This window comes from Oncorhynchus mykiss, chromosome 2 (genome assembly GCF_057628025.1).
Source record: "Oncorhynchus mykiss isolate SJ-2025 chromosome 2, ASM5762802v1, whole genome shotgun sequence".
Lineage (NCBI taxonomy): Eukaryota > Metazoa > Chordata > Actinopteri > Salmoniformes > Salmonidae > Oncorhynchus > Oncorhynchus mykiss.
The window spans coordinates 59,481,010-59,508,213 of NC_143023.1; the positions used below are offsets into that span (position 1 = coordinate 59,481,010).

Consider the following 27,204-nt stretch of genomic DNA (forward strand, 5'->3'; position numbering starts at 1 on the left):
ATCATGATTGTACCATCATGTATTGATGAAGGTGATCTTGTGATTTGACCTGCTCCACAATGCCCTGGGCCATGGTTAAACATAATTTAAATGAGTTGCACTCCATACAATGGTGGCACAGCTCCTTCTTGTGGTTGTCTATGTAATTGTCTTAATTTCATTGAACACAAAAATCCATACCACACAGAAAAATCAGTGATTCAATACCATTTTTATTTTATTTTCAGTGTTTTTATATAAAAACATACTGGACTTTGCCAGCATCCACTCCCATTGGCTATAATGTGGTTTTCCCAGAGAATAAGACCAGGATCAAGTCTATTTACAGAACATCCATACAAAAATGGATTTTGAAAAAAAACAAATCTACCCACTGCTACCCCAGATCCTCCTAACTGAATAAAACATAATGGATTCTATTACACCCACCTTTAAGATTAATGCCTCTGATTAAAACAAACAATATGCAAAAATGGCCTTTACACAGTTGGCTCCTAGTGAGACAATTGCATCTCTTACAATTCTTTCTATATAAAGTAATGCATATACATTTCTCCTTTACAATAAATTAGTACAGGCACATTCACCTATGGTCATGGTATAGGTCCCTGTAACACAGTCAAAACCATTGTGAACAAAGACAACGTTTTTACAGGTTATTCACATATCTCTCTCTCTCACTCACACACACACACACACACACACACACACACCAAAAACTGTAAAAAAAATAAAAAATAAAATGAATCAAATCTGGGCAGCAAATTTTTGGTTTTGTGTGAATGATGCACTTTCTGGTTTTAAACATTGAAAGCATCTTATGTATACAATTATATAGATTTCTATAAATATGTACAAACAAAACACACTAATTCCCATAAAAACATTATTGTATTTAAAAACCACAATAATGCAGAGAGAAGCTTGTCCATAAAACTTCAATAACTTAATAAGAAACCATTAAAAAAAAAGTAGCCGAAATAAAAACAAACGTTCAATCGATACAGTATATATATGTTTTGCCCTGGATGAGTCTCAGTTGTAGCCAAGACTTGCACAGGTTGTAGCACCAGCAAATATTTAATAAGCACCATAGTGCTGACATGAATCACCCCTACAGCATAAATAGCAAGAAAGTGAACACGCAGTACCAATAACTGAAAACAGAATAAATTAGTGTCACGCCTTGTACAGGTATTTACAGGGTTAAATACAGGGCAACTGCAGAGAGGAAATGAGAGTGAGGGTGAGAATCATGATGGAAGTGAAAGTTGCAGCAGTGAAAGGTGCAGCATATTACAGGACAGAAATTCAACATTCATCAGGTTAGGCCAGTGATTTTCGTGAGTCAGTTCTAGGACTCTGTATTAAGGTTTTTTGCACACGCCAACCCAAATCGCTTGAGTTCAGTTGCATAGCTCATTGATTCATGTGGATATTACATGTTGCCAGCTACAGTTTTTAGAATGGAATAGATTAAAAGGGAGCATGCGTGTAGTGGTGTCATACACATACCATTTACCCATGAGCAGCTCAGTTGATATAATCAAGACGAGGTGGAATGGAAACCTGCACCAAGAGACCGTAGGGCTACTTACTTGAGGGCTTTAGATTCTACCCCAGTACACAGTAAACACGAAGAGAGGGTGTGTGTGTTAGAGGAATACTGGGACTGCTGTGGAATATCAAGTAAACTAAGGAGAGTTGAAGAAGGGCTCCACCTAGAGGTGAGGGGGATGCATGAGCAGGTTTAGTCCACATTGCAGGGCTTGCTGCTAGGCTTGTCCTTGACCTGGCTCAGGTGGCTCACAGCGCGATGAAAGGCGGTCTGCACTGCTTTACGGATGCCAGAGGAGCAGCCCTCCATCAGTTTGATCTTGTCCACAGTCTTATTGATACCAAAGGGAACCATCTTGGCTCTAGGAAGCCATTGCCTGTCAAAGCCAGTGACGTATCATTAGGTTGATGCTAGAATTATGCTACATCATATTACCTCTGACTGCCATTGCAACTCAAGATAACCTGAGCACTGACTATTTGATTAAAAATAAACTGTTGGCCACGTTTGAAGATTATTACAAGTGTCAAACTATAGAAGGGGAGTGTCGTCTCACCAGCTGCGCTTGTTGTCGAAGAAGTGGACGAGGAAGAGTTTCTCTTCGGACCTGTACTGCATCTGCTCGCCGACCCTGAGGACGTCCAGAGGGGGTAGAGGGAGAGAGACCCCGTTGTGGTGACACCCCGCCCTCGGCATCTTGTGGTCTATGATCTGCATGGGGGAGGGGGCGAGAGAAGTGATTGGTTGTAGTGACCTGAAAACAAGAGGATGCAGGGGAATCCTGGTTGTGGTGCAGCAAAGGTTCAAACTGGTGGACAGGAACGTACATTAACACAATCACACACTGACGACACACACTACCACACACAGATGCCATGCTATCTGAGTCACCCAGAAAGCTGTAAGCAGTAAGCAATCTGTGTGACTCCTAACACACTCAAACCACCACCCACAACACACTGAAGCTGAGCAGCTAGCTGCAGGGCGTGCACAAACACGAGCTACACCACTTACAATGAGAGGAATGGATGGAAATGGGACATATATAGATGGGCATTGGCCAGTCTGGGACATGCGCTCACTCAAACTCACCAAGGCGGGGTAGGAGGGATATCCACTACATTTTGCCCAAACTAGTTTAAGGGGTTCCAGTACATATGTTGCAGCACTAGCAGGCATCCAAATATTTCCGTTGCCAACTTCTACGGAAGCAGGAATAATGACAAGCAAGTTATGGGGGGTTCACTGCAAACAGACAAGAGACTACTCTAAAAGCCATGCTCACACTGACAGGACACACAAAAACATGAACATACAGTACGTTCACACACAGGGAAGTATTACAGGGCATCAAAACACTGAAATACAGTTTTAGTTGTAGGAATTTTGAAACAATGTGAATTGTAGAGGCTAACCATTACTTTGTTTGCGACAGAGTAGAAGATGACTGAAAACTGCTGAATTATGTATAGGAAGTGGGATTTCTTAGTCTAGACTGGGTGACGAGGAGACCATTGGTGCCTTGGGGCATGTCAGCTCAGGCCACTAGGACAAGATGGTGACAGAATAAGGGTTGTTTAAAATAATAAAAAGTTTGCCCTGGCCCCAGTGTTAGAACACAGAGTGCTGGGAGCCTCAGTTGTCCTTTGTCAAACAAGCTCATGTCACTTGTCACACTGTGCTCAGATGCATTCTTACCAAGGAACACACACATGCTGGCACACATATTCTTGTCTAAATCAAAATACATTGGTTCCCCAGACTATCTTGCATTGATTATATGCACACTCACAAGACTATATACACACACTGAGTGTACAAAATAGGAACACCTGCTCTTTCCATGACAGGCTGACCAGGTGAAAGCTATGATCCCTTATTGATGTTACTTGTTAAACCCACTTAAATCATTGTAGATGAAGGGGAGACAGGTTAAAGAAGGAGTTTTTAAGCCTTGAGACATGGAGTGTGTATGTGTGCCACTCAGAGGGTGAACGGGCAAGCCATTGAATGGTAGTAGGTGCTAGACGCACTGGTTTGAGTGTCAAAAACTGCAACGCTGCTGTGTTTTTCACGCTCAACAGTTTCCCGTGTGTATCAAGAATGGTCCACCACCTAAAGGATATTCAGCCAACTTGACAACTGTGGGAAGCATTGGAGTCAACATGTGCCAGCATCCCTGTGGAACGCTTTTGACACCTTGTAGAATCCATGCCCCAACGAATTGAGGCTGTTCCGAGGGCAAAGGAGGGTGCAACTCAATATTAGGAAGATGTTCCTAATGTTTTATACACTCAGTGTATATCTGCTATCAATCTCAGAACTTGCTTAACACTCATTCTATGAATATCAATAAAACACACTTCGGGACAAAAACAGCCCCTCTACTTAGCCTGGGTACGAGTCAATTTGTGCTGACCTTCCACTCCTTGCCACTAGCAGGTCTGGATTTCAGGCTACCCTCTACTTTTCTAAGCTGAGACTTGTGGTCCATGGGAAGTCAATTAGTGTAAGAACAGCAGAATTCCGTGATGTCTACTGGCCGATGAGTTATTGAAAGTGGTAGAATTCCAAAGCTAAAAACAAACTACTATGTATGAACAAGCCTTTGGGTAGCAGGCAATGACAAGAGGACTTAGCCAGCTATTCCAGATAGAAATGTTAGAAGGATACAAAACAATGTATACATTTATCATTCATAATATAAGTCCAGTTTTCGCATTTATTTACAGAAAGAACCAGTGTCTCACCTGCTGCAATCTTAGCGGCTTTGGTAAAGTCCCCATTTTCGATACAGGTGATGAGAGCGTTTTTGTCGTCCACTGTGCTCCTGCGTGCCATGGATGGCCTCCCTTTTCCGTTTTTTGGCACTCTGACCGTGCTACAGTAAAAACAAAGGAAAACCGAGGAGGCTACTGAGAGCAAATGGCAAATGCGCTAATAGTCGAGTGCAACATTTTGCCTGGTAAGTGATGATAGACTACAGACAGCTGCTGGAGGATCTAGATACTACATTAACGTGGCACTGTGATGTAGGCCCACTGCCAATCCTGTACCTGGTGCTACACAGCAGAGTGCTGCCAGCAGAGAGTCTGCATTATTGCCATTGTGCTGAGGTGTTAACAAGCATACCTTGTGCTACACAGCACGCTGCCGCTTGAGGAGATGCTGGACTCAGAGGCACAGCGTCGGCGAGGCTCCAGCGGCCTACTGGGGCTAGCCTCGCTCTCTGGCTCAACAACAAAGCCATTAGCTAGTCCTGGAGACAACGAAATGGTCAGAGCCTGCACACACACACTTGCCTCTCCATTACTATGACATTTGCAAACCAAAAATATGAATTTTGTACATGAATGAGAAGAAAAGGGGGACATTTGCATATTAACACTGGGCTTTACCTGTGTCAAGGCGCTTGATGGGCGATTCCTCCTCATCTTCGTCACAGTCTCCACTGGAGCTGTGGGTCCTCTTCCTGGGTAAAAGGAGGGTCTCAAGGCGAGGAATGACAACAGAGAGGAAGGTTTTGGCCCCCAGCGGCGGGGAGCCGGGCAAGTGCTCTGCTGTCCTTGGGGGCTTCTGCAGGCTAGCACTCTTGGACTTGCATAAGAGCACATTGGTCCGCCTGTTGCCCGTGCCAGAGGGCTCTGCGAGCATAGAGGTGGCCACGAAACTGAGGTCACTGACTGGGAACAGCGGGTTACAGATGTGCCCGTTGATGGGTTCCTGGGGTACAGAGGTAGCGGTCTTGACACCGTTGCACTTGGAGGTCTTCTGGCTCTTGTCTGCATTGGATTTGATGGGCTTGAGCATGGGAGGTTCTGAATGACTATCTGAGTTGACAAGCGGCGGCAAGGAGTTCAACGGCTCTAGTTTTGGTGGGGGCAAAGACTTGCCTCCTATACAATCAAAACAGAAGCACAGTAGAAAATGAAAATGATTTGTGGAACAAACAATCATTAGCTAATAGCCTACAGTTCATCAAGTAAGATATAAAGAAGGTTTAAATGAACCAATTCATAGCTTTAGGACAGCCCGATATTTACCTTCTTCCTGTGTGCTGTGTCCAGTGGGAGGCAGCGGTTTATCCTCAGTATCTGCTGGTTTCGGTTCAGAGGAAGCGGGGTGCCTCGTCTTTAGGTATATCTCGCTGCGAACATCTGTGATGGTCTTTTTGAGCAGCTTCAGTCGCTTGCTGCGAGACGGACTAGACTTCATGGCACTGCTCAGGTCCAGCTTCTCCAGCAGCTCTTTAAGTTGCTCCTCCAAAGACATGTGCTGGCGGTTGGCTGGGTTTAGTATCCGGTCCACTGCAAGACACACACAAGCAACAACTTAGTTGGCTGAGCTCAAAACATTTCCCCATTCCCCAATACTACAGCAACATAAATCAATCGCTGTGTGCAAGCATATAACTTAGGCTGTGTACAAGATAAATGGAGAAGTAAACATCTGTAGAATGTCCTTACCATCGTCCCAGGAGAAAGGGGGAAGAGCCTCCACCTTGGGCGGCTCAGGGAGGTGCATCCCGCTGACAAAGTCAAAGCCGATTCGCTCTGCATACCGACGAGTCTTCCTGAGGATGGCCTCGCCTTGGTCTTGTAGACGCAGACCGGCCTTGTGGAAGAACGTGTCCTTGGCGTTGTACTTCATGCAGTTGAATATGATCTGGTTGAAGTCGGCCTCAAACTCCACCAGGCTCTTGTAGCCGTGGGCCTCAATGCGCTTCCTCATGGTGGAGAAGTCCATTGGGTTCTTGATGTGATCCAAGTAGTCAGGCACCTGAGGATGGAGAGAAAATAAAAAAACACGATGCTAAGTGAAAGGTACACAAATAACTAAATAGAACGATATACAATCTCTGTGAGGGTACCATTTGTTTTTCATTTGTGAAAGTAACATTCAATTCGGGGTATATGGGGGACCATACCTCTTTAACGTTGACAGGCTGGGCAAAGATCTTGGCCTGGTCCTTCTCCTGAAGCTGGTCCAGGACAGCTCGTAGTAGAATGTTGAAGGGTGTGAGCTGTACCTCTAGAACAGACTGTTGGAGCTTCATCTGAATGGTTACAGGACATAGCACAAAGCTGTAGTATACTAACATTTACAAGGGGATCCAACAACCAATTCTAAAGCTCTTTTAACAATGCAGATTATCTTTTGAAAGGAAATTCATTTGACCTAATTTTATTGATAGGAGGGCTTACAACTAGCCATTGATATGCTGTTACACAAACATTCTTATTTCACTACTAGGGTTATGAGAATAAAAAACCGAGACCAATTCTCTGTACCTCCTCTCTCTTTATCTTCTCCCTCTTCCTGATCATTTCGAGCAGTAGGCGAGCTCGCTCCAGGTCGTGGCGTAGGCGGTGCCATTCCTTTAGCTGCTCCTTCATCACTCGATTATCCTCCACCCTGCGATCCTGTAACATCAGTGTCCAAAAGGGCATTTTAATTAACATCCACAAGGCCTTAATCTCAGGTAAGGCGGCAGAAAATGACAAAGAGCTACAGTGCCATCAGAAGGTATTCACACCCCTCAACTTTTCCACATTTTGTTGTGTTGGAGCCTGAATTTAAAATGGATTAAATTGAGATGTCACTGGCCTACACCCAATACCTCAAAGTCAAAGTGGAATTGTGTTGTGAAATGTTTACAAATTAATTACAAATGTAAAGCTGAAATGTCTTGAGTCAATAATTATTCTTCCCCTTTGTTATGGCAAGCCTAAAGTTGCATGGGCTCACTGTGTGCAATAAGTGTTTTAAATTATGTTTGAATGACTGCCCCATCTCTGTACCCCACACTAAGGTCCCTTAGTTGAGCAGTGAACTTCAAACACAGATTCAACCACAAAGACCAGGAGGGTTTTCCAATTCCTCACAAAGAATGGCACCTATTGGTAGATGGGTAAAAATATCAAAAGCACACATTAAATATCCCTTTGAGCACGGTGAAGTTGTTAAATTCCATTTTGGATGGTGTAACAATACACCCAGTCACAACAAAGACACGGGCGTCCTTCCTAACTCAGTTGCCAGAGAGGATGGAAACTGCTCAGGGATTTCACCGTGGTGACTTTAAAACAGAGTTTAATGGCTGGGATAGGAGAAAACTGAGAATGGATCAACAACATTGTAGTTACTCCACAATACTAACCTAATTGACAGAGTGAAAAGAAAGGAGCCAGTACAGAATAAATACAAATATTCTAAAACCTGCATTGTTTGCAACAAGGCACTAAAGTAATACTACAAACATTTTGGCAAAGCAATTCACTTTTTGTCCTGAATACAAAGTGTTGTATTGGTTTTGCTTTAAAATATTACTGAGTACCACTCTCTATATTTTCAAGCATAGTGGTGGCTGCATCATGTTATGTGTATGTTTGTAATCGTTAAAGAATGGGGAGTTTTTAATGATTTTTTTTATGGATCTAAGCACAGGCAAATCCTAGAGGAAGACCTGGTTGTCTGCTTTCCACCAGAAACTGGGAGATGAACCACCTTTCAGCAGAATGATAACCTAAAACACAATCCACACCAAAGTTGTTACCAAGAAGACAGTGAATGCTCACGAGTCTCCGAGTTAGTTTTGACTTAAATCTGCTTGACCATCTATGGCAAGACCTGAAATGGTTGTCAAGCTGTGATCAACAACCACTTTGACAGCGCTAGAAGAATTTTGAAAATAATAATGGGCCAATGTTGCACAATCCAGGTGTAGAAAGCTCTAAGAGACTTACCCAGAAAGGTGCTTCTACAAAGTATTGCCTCCGGGGTGTGAACACTTATGTAAATTAGATGTTTCAGTATTTCATTTTCAATACATGTGAAAACATTTGTAAAAACATGTTTTCACTTTGTCATTATGGGGTATTGTGTGTAGATGGGCGAGGAAAATAATATACTTAATCAACATTGAATTCAACAAAATGTTGAATAAGTAAAGGGGTATGAATACTTGCTGATGCACTGTACCTTCAATGGACATCGACTGTGATCTATTTGTTGTTTTTTACTCCACTGACCAACAAACTAGGCAAATTTCTATTAAACGTCTTCTCTTCTTTTATAGTCTATATTGAAATTGATAAATGGCCCATATCTCTAGCATCCAAAAACCTACTTTTGAGAAAAAGGCCTAGACACAGGAAACTGGCCTTTTCTCAATTCAAGTATTAATGTGCTTTATTTTTATTTCCAAGCACTGGAGAGTGGTTTAAAAACAACATGTTTAAAGCAGACACAATTGTCTATTACAAGGATTTGGATACCATGAAAACTACTAAACAATTACACTGACCGGCTGCTCTGGTTTAGGGGGTTGAGGGTTGGCCTGTAGCCGCCTGATCAGTGGCACGCCGTTCCTCGACTGTCTCTTCAGCATCCAGTAGCTCAGGACCCGCTCCACAAACACCTTCTTCTTCTGGACAGACACTTGATTGAGGATCGTGTCGAAACTGAGAGGGGAGAATATGTTAGCATAGGTCAGACACAGGATTATTCTTTTTAATGCACATTTCACACATTCATTGGGAGATTTGTTATTTAGGAAAATATTGAGTTATTGGTAGACAAATGAAGTAAAAAATAATATGCCAACCTGCTGGGGGTTATACTAGGCCCAGGCACAGCTGGAGCCTCTTCCTCAGGCACCACCACTATTCTCTTGCTCTTCTTCTTCTGCCACCCTTTTAACCTCGTCATCCCTCTTTTGTCACCCCTCTTGTGACAGACACCGTTTTTAGCATGGCCTTCCTTGTAGATAGCAAGGGGTCTCCGGGTGCACCCTTTAGGAGTGTGAGCACAGCAGAAGGCTGTTTTCTTCACAGAGAAAGTGGGCGACCCCGTATCTGTGACTTCTTTGACAGGCTCCATTTTCATGTGGAGGCCGGCCTTTTGGGCACAGCTGACATGGAAGGCTGTGTAACAGTTAACCTTGTGACACTGGATGCAGGCCCCGGCGCCCTTCTCCTTGCAGAGGTAGCAGGTGAGTTTCCAACGGGCGGGCGGAATATTGCTGACACCGTCGATGGGCTCGATAAAGACTGTGTCGGAGAAGCCCACTTCTGGCACCCACAGGGCACACACCACGTGGCCCCAGCGGTCATCATCAGTCTTCTTCAGGGCACCGCCTTTGTTGGGGCAGAACACACACTCAGCGGGCCGTGAGGGGCACTGGAGGCAGTGGCGACACAGCCACTGGCCCTCAGGGATGTAGGGAACACCGTAGCACTCCTGGTGCACGGCAATGTTGCATGAGTCACAGAAGAGGATGACGTTGCTGTCCTGTCCGTCTCCATCCATGCAGATGCAGCACACAGCATCCTCATCGATGAGGGTCTGCGGGTCACTCCGACCCTGGCTGGCAAAGAAGGACTCCTTCTCAAAGCGGTCCATAAGGAACTCAAAGAGGTTCTGGGACACCTGACTGACGCCCTCACTTTTCCTCTTCTCATTGAGAAGATCCAGCCAAGCGTAGTCCTCCTCATCCATGTCGTACTCCACTTCCTCATCCAGCTCTTCGGCAGTCTTCTCAGAATACTTATAATATATGGAGGGCCGCCGAGGCACCGCGGGAAGGTTGTACTCCACTGCGCGGAACTTGGGTTCCAGGAGGGCACTCCCTTGCGGGGCAGCCCCATGCGTGGTGGTGAGGGCGGCGCTCTTCTTCTGCTGGTTGTTTTTGAGCCTCACCGAGCGCACCAGCACTAGCTGGGGCTTCTCGTTGTTCTCCTTGTTGCTGTTGCACTCCATGATCTCTTGGGCCGTGGGATCATCGTCAGCGATGACATCCAGCTTGTCATAGATGCTGATCCTGTGCACGCGGCCATCTATCTCTAGGTCCACCATGCGCTGGGCCTGGGCGTATGTCAGGGTCTCCTTGTTCGGTGAAGGTTTGATGGGAGAGGGGGGCCTCTGGGGCGTGGACATGCGATTATAATGCCGTACTTTTTTCTTCATCATGAAGACCTAAAAAAATGCTAAGAAAACCCACTTTGATTGAGATTTTACTTAGGCCAATACCAACCAAGATTGTAATATATCAATAGTCACAATTTCTCTTTGTTTCAGTTGTCTATTATTTTTTTGAGTGGACATAACAGAAGGCTTTTCATTGACATGACAAATATCATGGCATGGATGAATACAATGTGTCATCACTTTTACTTCCTTATGGTGTGCAGACGGGAAATAAATGTAAGTAGGTGTATGTAATAAATGCAATTTCTCCACAACCTGGATAGGAATATATTATTACAGTACCTGTGCCAATTTGTTTGCTAGTAACCTAGGATGAGCCTAATTAACTTTTATATTCACCCAAAGTCCCAAACTAGCCTACTTGAAGTGTGGAGAGGCATACCTTTCTTGTTGTTCTGTGAAATCAGAAACTAAATATTTGTAACTACTCTAAATTATTTGGAAGGTAAACGGTATAAAATATTAGTGTTGCTAACTGTTTGCTGCATAATAAGTGAACAGATACTATTAATTTCGTAGTTGAGCATTCATTCAAAATACATGCTAAACAGAAGAGTAGCTAAATAGACAGTTTGCCTGAGCTGTCATCTCTTTTTCGAAGAGACACAGTCATTGAAATATTTGGCAGACTCTGGGCATGTACACACTACACAATGAAAGCCAAACACAGCAGCTGATTTATGACTCCAAATGGTACCAGGCGACTGTTCTTGGGAAATTCCACTGACAACAAATGTAGGTATTCTCAACTAACAGAACACATTGTAACGAAGGGGGTGAGACGGGAGAAACAAATGGGAAGTCCCTTGCGCTCAACATCTTATTAAGTTGACATAATTGCTAAGCAACGATTTAGCTAGCCTAGCTAACGTTAGTCAACTTTCAGCAAATAAATAGCTAACCAATTAGCTATCCTGGCAATGCTAAATTGTGCTACTTAAACACAACTATCTAGATAGCTATCGTTATGGTAGAGTTGCCTTGATAGGTATATTAGGCTAGCTGGCTAACTGCTAGCGTAAAGCCAATGTATTGTGGCCACCTGACGTAGTAGTTAACTTAGTAGCTAGCTAGTAAGACGCATAACCTACATAGCTTTAGAATTAACGTTAGTTGAAGGTTGAGCCAGACATAAATAATATGTATATTGAGCTAGGAGAGGAGGATCCCGTAAAAGTAGCGCCAGCGGCCTCAAGTCAAGAGCTAGCTAGCTAACGTTCACAATAAACCAAGGAAGGAAATATGGCGTCCGACTATACAAGAATCCGAGTCGATTCGGTCACGTTTAAGTTAACATTTTCTTCACTATAATGTATAATCCATTTGTATAAATGCATTTAGGTTGTTCTGAAAAGCATACATATGTGCATAGACAGCAAATTCGGCTATAGCCATCTAACGTTACCTTTGTATTTTCAGTAATTCCGCTTTTGAAAACAGCAGCGCTTGCAAGCAATGGCGATGTGGCCTGCAGAGCAGCAGCAGTAAATCCACACACAATTCTCTCATCCAACGGGCACCGCTCGAGCAGCTTTGAATTATAAATTTAAACGACGACGGTCTAAATTCCAAATTCGATTCTATTACAAACATAAATATTTCTGAAGAGCCACCAAATACTAATGTCCTTTTGCGACTTGCTAACGATCAGTAGCTAGCAGCCCCTGGTTTCTTTTCGCCAACAACAATGCGGTTGTGCGGCTCCCCAGTTACGGCATGACGTGATTACGTCCCAGCGAAAAGAAATTGCAAACATCAAGGAGGTGGGGGGAGTTTTAGCTAGAAGGGATCAAGTTTTTGTTAAATTAACGTTTCGTAGCACAAAGTTTCCCACAAAGGTCCAGGGTGGCTGGTTGCCTATTGGAATCGCAAATACGATGGGAAAATCTGGTGGTGGTAGGGTTGTTAATGTTTGATTATAGCTTGGATTGAGATTTCCTATCGTGAATGTCGTTTTCTCTACCCCAAATTGAGACAACACCCCCAGGACATTAAAAAATATATAATTTGCTGCAATTCCACATATTTTTACATTGTTTAGGGCCATGACCAGGGTGAAATAAAAAGGGTTTATTTATTCAGGATTCTTTTCAAATTGAATTTGAAATTACTTGGTTTGAAGTTACTTTGAGATTATTTGGGCATGACATTGAGAGTATGCTAACTGGGGGACACTGAATTACATTGTTTTTTGGTTAGAAAATGTTCATATTAACAGTTGGTGGAAGTGGTCATTTACGGCATATTGTTTTGTAGTTGTACAGTGTAATTGTATAATCAACTTAAATTGAATGACATATATTTTGATTTGTTTAACACTTTTTTGGTTACTACATTATTCCATATGTGTTATTTCATAGTTTAGACGTCTTCACTATTATTCTACAATGTGGAAAATAGTAAAAAATTAAGAAACACCGTTGAATTAGAAGGTGTTCTAAAACTTTTGAATGGTAGTGTATATAAATCTCACATCCCCATACAAAAAAATATAATAAAGATATGTATTTTCATTATGCAAAATGTACTCAGAACATTAGTTTTTTGTTCAATGCATTTGTTGCTTTGAAATGTATATATATTTTTAATGGTATACATATAAAAAACCAGACATAAATCTCACAAGTAGGGATGATTTATTTTCTAATTGCATTCAGTGTCTTATCACTACTTTGTTGTTTCTTGTAGCTACTGTAGATTACATTTGCCATCTCATTTTGAGATTAGATTGAGATGGCATAGACAACTATTGTAGGTTTATAATTTGTGATGTAAAAGTTTTGAAAACGTATGACTTATGTTACTGTACTTGCAGTGCTTTCTAGTCATTTACAGCATATGACTAAATTGTTCATTTTTTGCAGATCGAAATTTACCCAGGTTCGAACTTTACAGTCCCAATATCAACATATTTTCAAAAGAATATGACTTATAAATTACTCATGTCATGCTATCTTCAATAATCTCCAAACTGCATGCAGAGACTGAAAAAGTTTTAAAATGAATTTTAAAAATGAATACCCCATTACAGTGTTGGGAAAAATGCCAATTAAATTAATTGAAGATGTTAAAAGGATAGCTCACTTTTTGACACCTTATAGTCAGAAGGCTAACAAAAAAAACTATGAGGGTGATTTGGGAAATTAGACAAAGTTCAATGTTCCTGGCCAAATCCCCTCAATTTAATAGTGGCTATTTAAACAACTCTGAATCATGGATAACAATTTCCCCTGACCCATAGACTACTTTAGGGGTAAGGAGGCATCCGACTGACTATAAGGTGTAAAAAAAAAGTTAACTATCCCTCAATTGAATTTACAAATCAATCATTGCAAATAAGACATTAATGGTCAAGGATTTCTTATTAAACTGAATCTTTAGTCATTCTATTTATGACCCCAAAACCCAACCCCTAACTGTGTGCTCTTTATTTTATATTTGTTGCTTTCCCTCCACATATGCTGTCACAAAGCTTTTCCCGAATGCAACAAAGGGACAAGTGGGGACGGCTTAAAACAGTTAAATGGCTGAATTGAAAAGCGACGAGAGAAAACAATTTGATGAATAGGATGAAATATTTTTGTTGTTGTTGTTTTTTTCTTTGTTCTAATGTTTTATTACCATGATTACAAAGTATCACTTAAATAATGATCCTATAACATATGTTAACACATCGTTGTGACATAAGGGACAAATACACTAAGTATACAAAACATTAAGGACACCTGCACTTTCCATGACATGACCAAGGTGAAAGCTATGATCCACTTCAATCAGTGTAGATGAATGGAATGAGACAGTTTAAAGTAGGATTTTTAAGCCTTGAAACAATTAAGACATGGATTATTGGCCATTTACCACAAACCCCAGAGGTGCCTTATTGCTATTATAAACTGGTTACCAAAGTAATTAGAGCAGTAAAAATAAATGTTTTGTCATACGCGTTGCATATGGCTGTCGGCCAATCAGCATTCAGGGCTCAAACCACCCAGTTTAAAAATGGGCTTATACTATGGCATTGTTGAATACTTGTTTCTGATTGGCATGAAGGGCATTCTAGAGTGTACATTATTTAAGAAATAAGGCCCGGGGGGGTGTGGTATATGGCCAACACGGCTAAGGGCTGTTCTTAAGCAAGATGCAATGCGTCTTGTCCCATCGCCACAACTCCTCTACAGACTCGGGAGAGGCTAAGGTCGAGAGCCATGCATCCTCCGAAACACAATACCCTGCCAAGCCGCACTGCTTTTTGACACACTGCTCACTTAACCCGGAAGCCAGCCACACCAATGTGTCAGAGAAAACACTGTCCAGCTGGTGACCAGAGTCAGCTTGCAGGCCCCAGCCCTCCACAAGGAGTCTCTAGAGCATGATGGGACACAGCCTGTGATCGAACATGGGTCTGTAGTGACGCCTCAAGCACTGTGATGCAGTGCCTTAGACCGCTGCGCCACTCGGGAGGCCCTGTTGAACATTTTAAATGTGTTAAATTATACCCATGGTATAAAAGGAATAATCAACTCAGGGCTCTACGTTCTCTGGAAAATAATGTAACTCCATGGAAGGTCAGTTCCACTCCGCTAGCATGTTGTGGAACACACCTTCCACTTTGTAAATGTTTTCCATATAACGCATAGCCCCTCGTTGATTATCCCTTACATTTACAGCACCAGTCAAAAGTTTGGACACACCTACTCATTGAAGGGTTTTTCTTTATTTTTTACTATTTTCCACATTGTAGAATAATAGTGAAGACATCAAAACTATGAAATAACACATATGGAATCATGTAGTAACCAAAGAAAGTGTTAAACAAATCAAAATCTATTTCATATTTGAGATTTGAGATTCTTTCCTTTGCCTGGAAAGCTTTTCCAACATTCTAGAAGGAGTTCCCACATATGCTGAGCACTTGTTGGCTGCTTTCCCTTTACTCTGCGGTCCGACTTATCCCACACCATCTCAATTTGGGTCGAGGTCGGGGCATTGTGGAGGCCAGATCATCTCCATCACTCTCCTTGGTAAAATAGCCCCTATACAGCCTGGAGGTGTGTTGGGTCATTGTCCTGTTGAAAAACAAATGATAGTCCCACTAAGCCCAAACCAGATGGGATGGCACATCGCTGCAGAATGCTGTGGTAGCCATGCTGGTTAAGTGTGCCTTGAATTCTCAATAAATCACAGACAGTGTCACAAGCAAAGAACAAATTAATTTATTCCAAAATGAAGGAGAGGCAAGAGAGAAAGAGTCATTTTTTCTCACTTTTACTTACTTAGCTAGCAAATGCAGCTACCTAGTTTAGCATACTGAAACACCCTGCTCAAAGAGAGGGATGCAATGCTAGCTAGCTGGCTATGACTTTCCAACATAACACTGGAATTCTTCCAAGTCAAGGTAAGCTTTTGGTATTACTAGTTTATTGCCACCGGGGCCCGCCGGTGTAACTGCTTCCTGACTGTACACTAACGTTACTGCATGATTGTAGCAGGTTTACTAACGCATTAGTTCTATTAGCTATGCCGACTATGACATTACTTTAGCTAATATGGTGACAACGATGTAGGTTGTGTGTGGCAGTTTGGCTTGGAAAGTTTTTTTTCGCCTGATCGCATACAGCTGATGTGTTGTGCATTGAAATCCACAAGCGAAGGGGAAACAAGGAATACAACACAGTTGTTATGAGATTGAACTCTGTTTATCAATGATCAGGGGTGTATTCATTCCGCCAATTTTGTTGAAAAACGTTTCTTAAACGTGCTAGATGCAGACAAGAGTGTGCAAAGCGGTACTGAATGTCTCTGTCACCTCAAATTTGTCTTTCAACATGTGTGCACCTACGTTGTAAACTTTAATTCATAGACTATGTTGGAGCAACCTCATGATGGGTATAGGGAACATTTTAGTATCATGTAGTAGCCTAAAACTATTACTGTTACATTGAACTGGGTGAATGGAATATAAATGAGTTATCCAATATGCTGTAATAGAAATAAGGCCATTCTCATGAAAAAAAAAATCGTCCTCCCTCATCTTACACGACACTGACCACTACTGAATTGTACTAAATTTAATATGACTGGAGAAATTAGCAGAATCTTTTTTAATATGATGGTAGTTTAGGTCTACTCTACTGACACTGACAGCAGATCAATGCAACCATGTAATCTAGGCCTATGAGAAAGGGGTCCTAGCTGAAAGGGATCCAACTTTTGTCAAATGTATTTTTTTGCATTTTTAGCTAACTGTAACCTAATTCTCCTAACCTGCTGCATAAATTCTCCTAATCGGCTATGGAATGTAAAATATGATTTGACAAAAGCTGGATCCCTTCAAGCCATGACCACAAAAGGGGAGACGCAAATGATATAGCCTGGGGGACATTATTGTCCAAAACAACTCCAGTGGCTACCATATATTCATATCATAACCCAATAATAATTTGTTGAGAACTTTATTCATAAGAGTGAAAATATATGGAAATTACAGCATCCCTCAATTATACGAGATGGTTATTATATGCTTTGGTCAATCTGAATGATTCTGTTGTGCCATTTGAGTAGAGCACCATCACCTTGTCGTCATGACAAAAGTGCCCCCTTAAACAGTATGAATATATAAAATGTAATACTATATATTGTAAACATACTGTACTTTAATAATAGGCTATATTATACTATGGGTGAAATTAAAAGTACTGTGATCTCTGCTTTGCCTAGCCCCGTTGAAAAAAATGTATTTCTTATAGCCCAACTCTTTACAATTTAAAACACATTTAGAATAGACAATGTAATTGTTGTGGTAGTCTTAGGAAAAGACGGGGCGGCAGGGTAGCCTAGTGGTTAGAGCGTTGGTAACCAGAAGGTTGCAAGTTCAAACCCCATTTGCTGACAAGGTACAAATCTGTCCCCCAGTTAACGCACTGTTAGCGCACTGTCACTAGGCTGTCATTGAAAATAAGTATTTGTTCTTAAATGACTTGCCTAGTTAAATAAAGGTAAAAAAAAAAAACATCTTCATTATCACAAAGGCACCTCCAAGTGCCACTCAGACCTTCTTGGAGAAAAGTATCTGGACTTGGTAGTAGTGTACGATAAGGAACCCATTTCCTGCTTCCACCTAGATTACAAATGTCAGCACAAGGCATGTACAAAATCTAGTTTAATGATTAGCCTCATATACAATGTCTACTGGTATAATAATAAATAAATTATGAATATATAGCTGAACAATATGTAAACCGTGTGTGAGTTCAGCTGCACAATGTCAAGGGGTGTATTGCAAATGCCCATAAGGCTAATGCCATCCTACTGTAGGCCAGTGGTTCCCAACTCCGGTCCTCGAGTTCCCCCAAGAGTACATTTTTATTGTAGCCCCAGACAAACACACCGGATTCAACATGTCAACTAATCATCAGGCCCTCAATGAGTTGAGTCAGCTATGTTTGTATGGGGCTACAACAAAAATGTGTGCTGTTGGGGGTATTCGAGAACTGGAATTGGGAACCACTACTGTAGGCCTATGGCTGCATTTGCATTGCATGCCATTATCAGTACATATGGCTGATATCCTGAAAACAAAAACGGTGACAAACAAATAAAACGAATTGGAAAGCTTATGACCTAACAAAAAGGTGATGTTCATTTGAGAACACAGAAACATTCAAGTGAAGAGACACTCCCTTCCCCTTTTTATTGCAGGGTTGTGATCTGTGATAAACCAATATCAACGCTAGTTCATCTTGAATAATAGTTCAGTTAATTACAACAAGTTTAAAACACTGTCAAAGAATCAAAACTCATAATTTCAAAGTGTACAAGTAAGCTAACTCATATGTAGAGGCTAGACATTTTAGTAACAAGTAGGCTATTATTAATAAAACATAATTTCAGGTGAACAAAAAAAGTCACTCCTATGATCCACTGGGTGATACGACTTCTGTTCCAGCCCAGAAATAGCACACTTGATTATTAACTAATTAGGTTTGATACATTGAATCAGGTGTGTTAATGCTGGGCTGGAACAGAAGTGTGCACACCCATCAGGGTTGGCCTGCTCCAGTTGTATTAGGTTTATACATTGTGTGTGACTTTTAAACTGTATTTTTGTTCACAAAATATACTAGGTACACATATAATCCATGGCATACAAGAATGTACCCTTACTCTTTTGGGACATTCATTGGTACCTCATTCTGCAGACAGGGTTTGACATATCTCTGTATCTGAGGACAGAAAATAAAGAAACAGGCTGCATTATACTTAAGTTAGATAGAGAGATATAGCAACATAATATTCAGGTCTGTCTTCCGTTTTTATTGCTAGGGACAGGGACTGGAAATGGAGAATAGTTTCATGTCCTCCCGCAAAGGTACCTGCCCTATCCAGAGTAGCTTACTCTCCCTTCTCATGGCTGTTGAGCTTGCTACCTATCTAGCTACAAATGCATTTGGAGTTACAATGATTAATGCATTAAGATAGCTAACTAGCTACTGTGAATATAGCAAGCTGATGACATTTAATTTACGTAGCTAGGTATACAGTATGTAAAGTTAGCTAACTAGCGAATATTATCTTAGTGTGCAGGCTAAATCAAATGAGCTGCTAAGTTTCTGTAGCAAGCTAGCTAATAATACAGTGCCTTGCGAAAGTATTCGGCCCCCTTGAACTTTGCGACCTTTTGCCACATTTCAGGCTTCAAACATAAAGATATTAAACTGTATTTTTTTGTGAAGAATCAACAACAAGTGGGACACAATCATGAAGTGGAACGACATTTATTGGATATTTCAAACTTTTTTAACAAATCAAAAACTGAAAAATTGGGCGTGCAAAATGATTCAGCCCCCTTAAGTTAATACTTTGTAGCGCAACCTTTTGCTGCGATTACAGCTGTAAGTCGCTTGGGGTATGTCTCTATCAGTTTTGCACATCGAGAGACTGAATTTTTTTCCCATTCCTCCTTGCAAAACAGCTCGAGCTCAGTGAGGTTGGATGGAGAGCATTTGTGAACAGCAGTTTTCAGTTCTTTCCACATATTCTCGATTGGATTCAGGTCTGGACTTTGACTTGGCCATTCTAACACCTGGATATGTTTATTTTTGAACAATTCCATTGTAGATTTTGCTTTATGTTTTGGATCATTGTCTTGTTGGAAGACAAATCTCCGTCCCAGTCTCAGGCTCCATCAGATTTTCTTCCAGAATGGTCCTGTATTTGGCTCCATCCATCTTCCCATCAATTTTAACCATCTTCCCTGTCCCTGCTGAAGAAAAGCAGGCCCAAACCATGATGCTGCCACCACCATGTTTGACAGTGGGGATGGTGTGTTCAGCTGTGTTGCTTTTACGCCAAACATAACGTTTTGCATTGTTGCCAAAAAGTTCAATTTTGGTTTCATCTGACCAGAGCACCTTCTTCCACATGTTTGGTGTGTCTCCCTGGTGGCTTGTGGCAAACTTTAAACAACACTTTTTATGAATATCTTTAAGAAATGGTTTTCTTCTTGCCACTCTTCCATAAAGGCCAGATTTGTGCAATATACGACTGATTGTTGTCCTATGGACAGAGTCTCCCACCTCAGCTGTAGATCTCTGCAGTTCATCCAGAGTGATCATGGGCCTCTTGGCTGCATCTCTGATCAGTCTTCTCCTTGTATGAGCTGAAAGTTTAGAGGGACGGCCAGGTCTTGGTAGATTTGCAGTGGTCTGATACTCCTTCCATTTCAATATTATCGCTTGCACAGTGCTCCTTGGGATGTTTAAAGCTTGGGAAATCTTTTTGTATCCAAATCCGGCTTTAAACTTCTTCACAACAGTATCTCGGACCTGCCTGGTGTGTTCCTTGTTCTTCATGATGCTCTCTGCGCTTTTAACGGACCTCTGAGACTATCACAGTGCAGGTGCATTCATACGGAGACTTGATTACACACAGGTGGATTGTATTTATCATCATTAGTCATTTAGGTGAACATTGGATCATTCAGAGATCCTCACTGAACTTCTGGAGAGAGTTTGCTGCACTGAAAGTAAAGGGGCTGAATAATTTTGCACGCCCAATTTTTCAGTTTTTGATTTGTTAAAAAAGTTTGAAATATCCAATAAATGTCGTTCCACTTCATGATTGTGTCCCACTTGTTGTTGATTCTTCACAAAAAAATACAGTTTTATATCTTTATGTTTGAAGCCTGAAATGTGGCAAAAGGTCGCAAAGTTCAAGGGGGCCGAATACTTTCGCAAGGCACTGTACATCATTTTTGATCACTTTGAAATATATTTACTTAGAAAAACTAAATAATGGGCAATCTTCCTGAAGTTTCCGGTGGTAGCAAAACGCAGCCAGTCATGTGGACTATTGTATTGGAAGACTTCACTGAGTTTGGTACATGCTACAATTTCAAAAGATTTTACTGAGTTACAGTTCATATAAGGAAATCAGTCAATTGAAATCAATTCATTAAGCCCTAATCTATGGATTTCACATGACTGGGAATACAGATATGCATTTGTTGGTCACCTTAAAAAAATGTTAAATAAACACAGGTGCATGGATCAGAAAACCAGTCAGTTTCTCGTGTGGCCACTATTTGCTTCATGCAGCACAACACATCTCCTTTGCATAGAGTTGGTCAGGCTGTTGATTGTTTAATTCTGCTATATTTTATAGCCTAAAAAAGGTGGCCAACCATCCTAAAAGGGACAGTGTTGTATTTTAAGACAGGCAAAACCTTATTCTCTATATGGTAATAATAGGCCTAATAATGATAAAGATTTTTATTTTGCAAAGTGGTTCCTTGCATCATACAACACGATTTTCAGTCACCATTTTGGCCCTTATATATATATATATAGTGGTAGGCACCTAGTTTTAGGGGGGGGGGGGGGGGGGTGTGACTCAGCTTTTGGACAGCCTGGCTGTCAGCTTCCCCCTTAGATTCAGATGCAACGTCCCCCTATATTTGATTTGCCTTTAGCTGGAGAGGATTAAGCTTCTTGTGAGTTATTGCCTTCAGTTGTGGTTCTTGCAGTACCTCTTCCTGGATGTCGGTATTATCCTCTACCGTTAGAGGGTCGATATGCTCTGCGTTGGAGCAACCCTCCAGCCGCACACCGTCGGGGAAACGCTCCCACCACTCCGAGATGATCTCGTCCTTGCTGTACTGCCTGTCGGCGTTCCTCAGGGTGTCTGGACATGCCGTGCTGGATGGCGGCCTGGGCGCTGCTGTACACAAAGACCTGAGGAAGATAAGGAATACATTTCCTGCTTCAGGGACAGGCAGGAAACTGGCTACGGAAACAGTATGACTGCTATGTGAGTTAGGATTGGGGTCAATTCCATTTCAGTACAGGAAGTAAATCTACATTCTCGTTCAAGAATTGTAAATTGACATTTATTTTCAGAAATAATTGAACACCAATTCGCTTCCTGAATTGACAGAATTTAAATGGAATTGACCCTAGACCCTGTGACAATGTGTTTCTTTGATTGTGTTTCTTTGTGTGTCCTTACCAGGATGGAGAGCACGATGGTGAGGAGCACAAGGTGACGACCGCAAGGTGACTCTGCAAATTTCCACAGTAAATTGCTTAGGCAAACCACATAAACTACGCATTCTAACCTTCATGAATGTGTCGATCTCCACACCAAAGGTGTCCTCAAATTGCCATCTCCAGGCCTTGTAGTCATGTGGTTTGAGATTCACCAGGATCTGGCTGAGGACATCGTTCAGAGTCCCCGTTCTCCAGCTGTCCATTCCCTCCAGAACCTTCTGGATTTCCGCCACTGCTTGCCGAGATAAGTTGACTGTGCCTTTAAACACTAATGTCCTTGAAGAGGGCTTGTAGGAACTGGCTGATCCCCTGGCCAAAGTGCTTCAGAGGCTCTGTGAAGAAGGTGGTGATGGCCATAGTGATAGCCTTCAGAGACAGAGAGATAATACATTATCACACTGCATCCTACAAATCCAGGAAAAAGGCTACATTTTACACAGTTTAGTCAATTCCATTTCAAGTTTTTCATAATGCTCACGGGGCAATCATAGACACTGGATTAGATTGATATTGCATTGTTAAAAAGACAGTATATTTTTTTAGTTACAAGTGAAACACATGGCAATACGTACTTTTACATTTGGGCTTACTCAAATAGTTATGTTAAGTTGCAAGAGTAAGGTATGGGTGACTATCTTTCGTTCCTGACCTGTGGAATAGGTTAGGGTCAATTCCATTTCAATGCTGTCATTTCTGGAAGTAGACTGAAAACTGGAAGTGGAATGTCAGTTTACTTCCTGAATTGACTGAATGGAATTTGACTTTCCCTGGTCGCCAAAAATAGGTTAGTTGGTGGTACAAGAAGGATGGGGTTGACCATGAGGACTTTGTAGTGCATCCTACAGGGATTGTCTTGGAGAGTCATGGCACCTCTGTACCAATCTGGGGCACAGGCAGGGAGGAGTAAACAGAAGGCTCCACAACAACATAAACCAATGTGCATTTGTACAGTAAACTTACTGCAACAAAAAGGTCAAAATGTGAAAGCCAGAAAAGAGGAGTGAGAAGTATTGTGTATTTATGCCCGACTCGGGCTCCTCTGCACACATCGACAACAGCCACCCACGAAGCAGCGTTACCCATCGCTTCACAAAAGCCGCGGCCCTTGCAGAGCAAGGGGAAAAACTACTTCAGGTCTCAGAGCGAGTGACGTCACCGATTGAAACGCTATTAGCGCGCACCACCGCTAACTAGCTAGCCATTTCACATCGGTTACACTCACCCCCCTTTTGACCTCCTCCTTTTCCGCAGCAACCAGTGATCCGGGTCACGGCACCAATGTAACAGTTTAACTTTAGTCCATCCCCTCGCCCCGGGCTTGAACCAGGGACCCTAGCTAGCCATTTCACATCGGTTACACATGCACCAATAATTATGAAACAATGACGCATCAATTAAATGTACTTTCGCATATATTTTTGAGATGAGGAAAATCTGATACCCCTGTGGAAAGATATTTGATGCCAAGCTCAGGTGTTATTTTTCCATTATCCCGCCCTTCATGTTATCCCACCAGTTGATTTCCTTCCTCCCAGTGCATTTTACATCAATGCCCTCCATCTTTACATTTTGTTTTGGTGCTCGGTAAAGGCAATCTGACAGGTTGAGAAAATCCAATAACATATGGTGAATTAACATTGTGTATTTCGTGTGGAGGCTGGTCTAACGGTAGTGCTGCCATCCCCGGGACCACACGGACACAGTTAGAACCCCATTACAATCACTGCTATGACCTGTCATAGTCAAGCTCTCCTGGTAAGACTTAGATATTTCTCAAGACATTCCTTGGTGATGTTCCTTAATGTAGTTGGCTTGAGTTTTGAAGAATAGAGATGGAATATTAGAAATAGCTTAAATAACTTAGTTCTACTTCCTTACCTGCTTATAAACCCCCACAAAAACATTCTTTGCAGAGACCTGAAATATTGCTGTAGTGTTTAGCCTAAATGTTTTGCCTCGAAGAACATAAACCAGTCCTGAATCGGGAAAACCCTACACCGAAGGTTGCCAGAATGGCCACTCTGGCAGTAAAGAAGGAACTTTGTACCTTTTCTTTTAGATAATTATATTAATTTACTAATAAACATAGACCACCAGACAGACAGTAAGGGGTAATTAGCATGTGGAAATTTGATAAAATACATGGAAGTGTGAATATTGGCAATTTACCTTGTAGAGATAGAACCAATTCCAGACCAGACTGATGAGAAAGCAATGGCAAAGATTTGCTTGAACTGGACAAACAAGGAGACTGTAGACCACAGCTCGTTGCAGATGATGACCACTATGATTAAGACAACCCCAGACACCTGGAAGAGAGAGATCCTTTAAATGATGGCAATGAGAAATATTCCTGACGCTATAATGCAAAATGAGTGGTTTCAAATCTGTCTTGTTTGTCTTGTCTTGAGTGTAAATGACTGTGCTCTGAATCAGATTGATTCTCATTCTAGGGTTTTTCTTTATTTTTGCTATTTTCTACATTGTAGAATAATAGTAAAGACATCAAAACTATGAAATAACACATATGGAATCATGTAGTAACCAAAAAAAGTGTTAAACAAATCAAAATATATTTGAGATTTGAGATTCTTCAGAGTAGCAACCCTTTGCCTTGATGACAGCTTTGTACACTCTTTCAGTCACCTGCAATGCATTTCAATTAACAGGTGTGCCTTGTTAAAAGTTCATTTGTGGAATTTCTTTCCTTCTTAATGCGTTTTAGAAGGAAAGTATTTAAAAAGTTTTGTTTTTATGTCCTGTTGCTTTTGTATAGGCTAGTGTGAAACATGTGTTCTTGTGTATGAATGACAAAAGACGTTTCCTCATGGTACAAGAAAAGTTCTTTGAATTTCATCCTCATTGCCCATGTAGCGTAGTTTACAAACCGTGTAATCATAAATTGCTTAGGCAAACCACACAAACGACGCATTCTGACCTTCATGACTGTGTCGATCTCCACACCAAAGGTGTCCTCAAAGTGCCATCTCTAGGCCTTGTAGTCATGTGGTTTGAGATCCACCAGGATCTGGCTGAGGACATCGTTCAGAGTCCCCGTTCTCCAGCTGTCCATTCCCTCCAGAACCTTCTGGATCTCTGCCACTGCTTGCCGACATTGATGCCAAAGTAAAACTTAGTGGATATCGTTCTTGAGACCACTGGGCTGGTGGTTGGAAAGATATAGAATAGTACAACAAAGTACAGTTGAAGTCGTAAGTTTACATAGACCTTAGCCAAATACATTTAAACTCAGTTTTTCACAACTCCTGACATTTGATCCTAGTAAAAATTCCCTGTCTTAGGTCAGTTAGGATCACCACTTTATTTTAAGAATGTGAAATGTCAGAATAATAGTAGAGAGAATGATTTATTTCAGCTTTTATTTCTTTCATCTGGGATTGATTTGCACCTTTCGCACCATAGTACGTTCAACTCTAGGAGACAGAACGCGTCTCTTTCCTGAGCGGTATGAAGGCTGCGTGCTCCCATGGTGTTTATACTTGCGTACTATTATTTGTAAAGATGAACGTGGTACCTTCAGGATGAACCAGACTTGTGGAGGTCTACCATGCCATCCATTTCTGGAATTTCTCAAGCTGTTTAAAGGCACAGTCAAATTAGTGTATGTACACTTCTGACGCACTGGAATTGTGATACAGTGGATTTTAAGTTAAATAATCGGTCTGTAAACAATTGTTGGAAAAAATTACTAGTAGATGTCCTAACCGACTTGCCAAAACTATAGTTTGTTAACAAGAAATTTGTGGAGTGGTTGAAAAACTAGTTTTAATGACTCCAACCGAAGTGTATGTAAACTTCCGACTTCAACTGTATATGCACTTGGCATACAGACAGCATACTACATTCCAAAGTGGTAACATACATTTACAAGGTGGGTAAGATACAGTGAGGAAGTGTTTTACATAAAGAGAATCAGTGCATAGATTTAAACCATACCAGGCTCTCTCTTTGGTGAGGAATCCCTTGAACACTGGGTCGCATGATAGCTGCTGTGCAACCAGTGTAGTATTCTTTTTATGCTCCTCAATTTTTTTTTTAATTAAGGAAAATTACAGACGATCACACACCATCTATTTGCCACGGTTTCATAAATATACATTTGAAAAACATAATGTGTGACGTTTAAAATCCGTTTCCAACACTCAACACGAACCTCTCTTTGTAACCTTTCCACTTTGTTGTTGCACTCCGTTACGTCCACTTGATCTGAGCCCTGCATGTATTCCCTTCTCTTGGTGGGCACATTAGGGTAATTACTTGCCGGTGAAGATGACTTTCATTTAGTTTCCCGATTAGATTAATATCACGATACAAGGCAGTATTCGTCATGCTTGGTGTATTTTCACACTTCATGATTTTGTTTCATACACTGTAATAGGAAACATGACAAAGAAAAACAACAACAAAGCAATATTATAATTATTTCAAGTGATGACACTGTCATGGCACGGAAATATGCATTACACAGCTGCTTGTACTGTACCTCGGCATGCTTTCTCATGGACTTTATGATTGGATCGTAGTTCTATAAGCATCAATCTATTCGTCGTCGTCCACCTGCCCTTGAGCAACCAGCAACGGGCTGCATACAGCAACAGTGATGGTATGCGTCCTGACAGCACTTGTTGACATCTTCATGTTAATTAAGATGGCTAACGTTAGCTAGCTACTCCATTGAGGCTAACATGCTAGAGAACTCGGGGTTCATGAGCCAGAAACAGACATCCTCAATAAACCCTACAGAGCAATAACATCAATTACAAATAGCTGCACATTTTCTTCGAGCTGAGCCAGTGTGATGAGAACTCGATCCGTTGGAATATGACTATATGAGCGCTTATTTCAGAGCGCGCTCCGTAAACCATGCCCCAGTATGCAGAGCTAGGCTTGGGACTCGTTTAAATATGATAAAAAAGCCTAATATTTTACAGTGGGACTGCCTGCTATGGTTCTGTGTAGCCTAGTTATGCTAATATATTTGAGACCAGTGTATTGCAGTTTATTTCGACTTTGACTTAATAAGTAAAATATATTTGAGTAGTAAACAGGGAACCAACAACGAGTCCCAGACAGTTCGCAATAGAACATACC

General features: G+C 41.5%; 1 protein-coding gene, 1 long non-coding RNA gene and 1 pseudogene across 4 annotated transcripts in view; 1 reads left to right on the forward strand and 2 right to left on the reverse strand.

Moving 5' to 3' along the window:
* LOC149985165 (uncharacterized) overlaps positions 1 to 27,204 on the forward strand; it is a 529,398-nt gene that overhangs the window by 28,183 nt on the left and 474,011 nt on the right. The gene's annotated exons all lie outside the window — the stretch shown is intronic.
* On the reverse strand, positions 193 to 12,275 carry LOC110492741 (bromodomain-containing protein 1). 3 transcript variants are annotated; one of them, XM_021567214.3, is made up of 13 exons: positions 11,952 to 12,264; positions 9,165 to 10,545; positions 8,865 to 9,021; positions 6,850 to 6,981; positions 6,486 to 6,614; positions 6,025 to 6,337; positions 5,602 to 5,865; positions 4,957 to 5,454; positions 4,691 to 4,817; positions 4,309 to 4,439; positions 2,651 to 2,760; positions 2,115 to 2,269; positions 193 to 1,934 (listed from the first exon to the last, which is right to left on the reverse strand). In XM_021567214.3, the coding sequence occupies exons 2-13, from the start codon at positions 10,526 to 10,528 to the stop codon at positions 1,751 to 1,753; spliced, it is 3,564 nt and encodes a 1,187-aa protein (XP_021422889.2). In that variant the 5' UTR covers positions 10,529 to 10,545; positions 11,952 to 12,264; the 3' UTR covers positions 193 to 1,750. The 3 variants fall into 3 exon arrangements, with proteins under 3 accessions (XP_021422889.2, XP_021422880.2, XP_090059834.1); XM_021567205.3 differs by lacking the exon at positions 2,651 to 2,760 and having other exon boundaries at positions 11,952 to 12,275; XM_090203708.1 differs by lacking the exon at positions 2,651 to 2,760 and having other exon boundaries at positions 9,165 to 10,534; positions 11,952 to 12,245.
* On the reverse strand, positions 22,228 to 26,870 carry LOC149985166 (chloride channel CLIC-like protein 1; annotated as a pseudogene).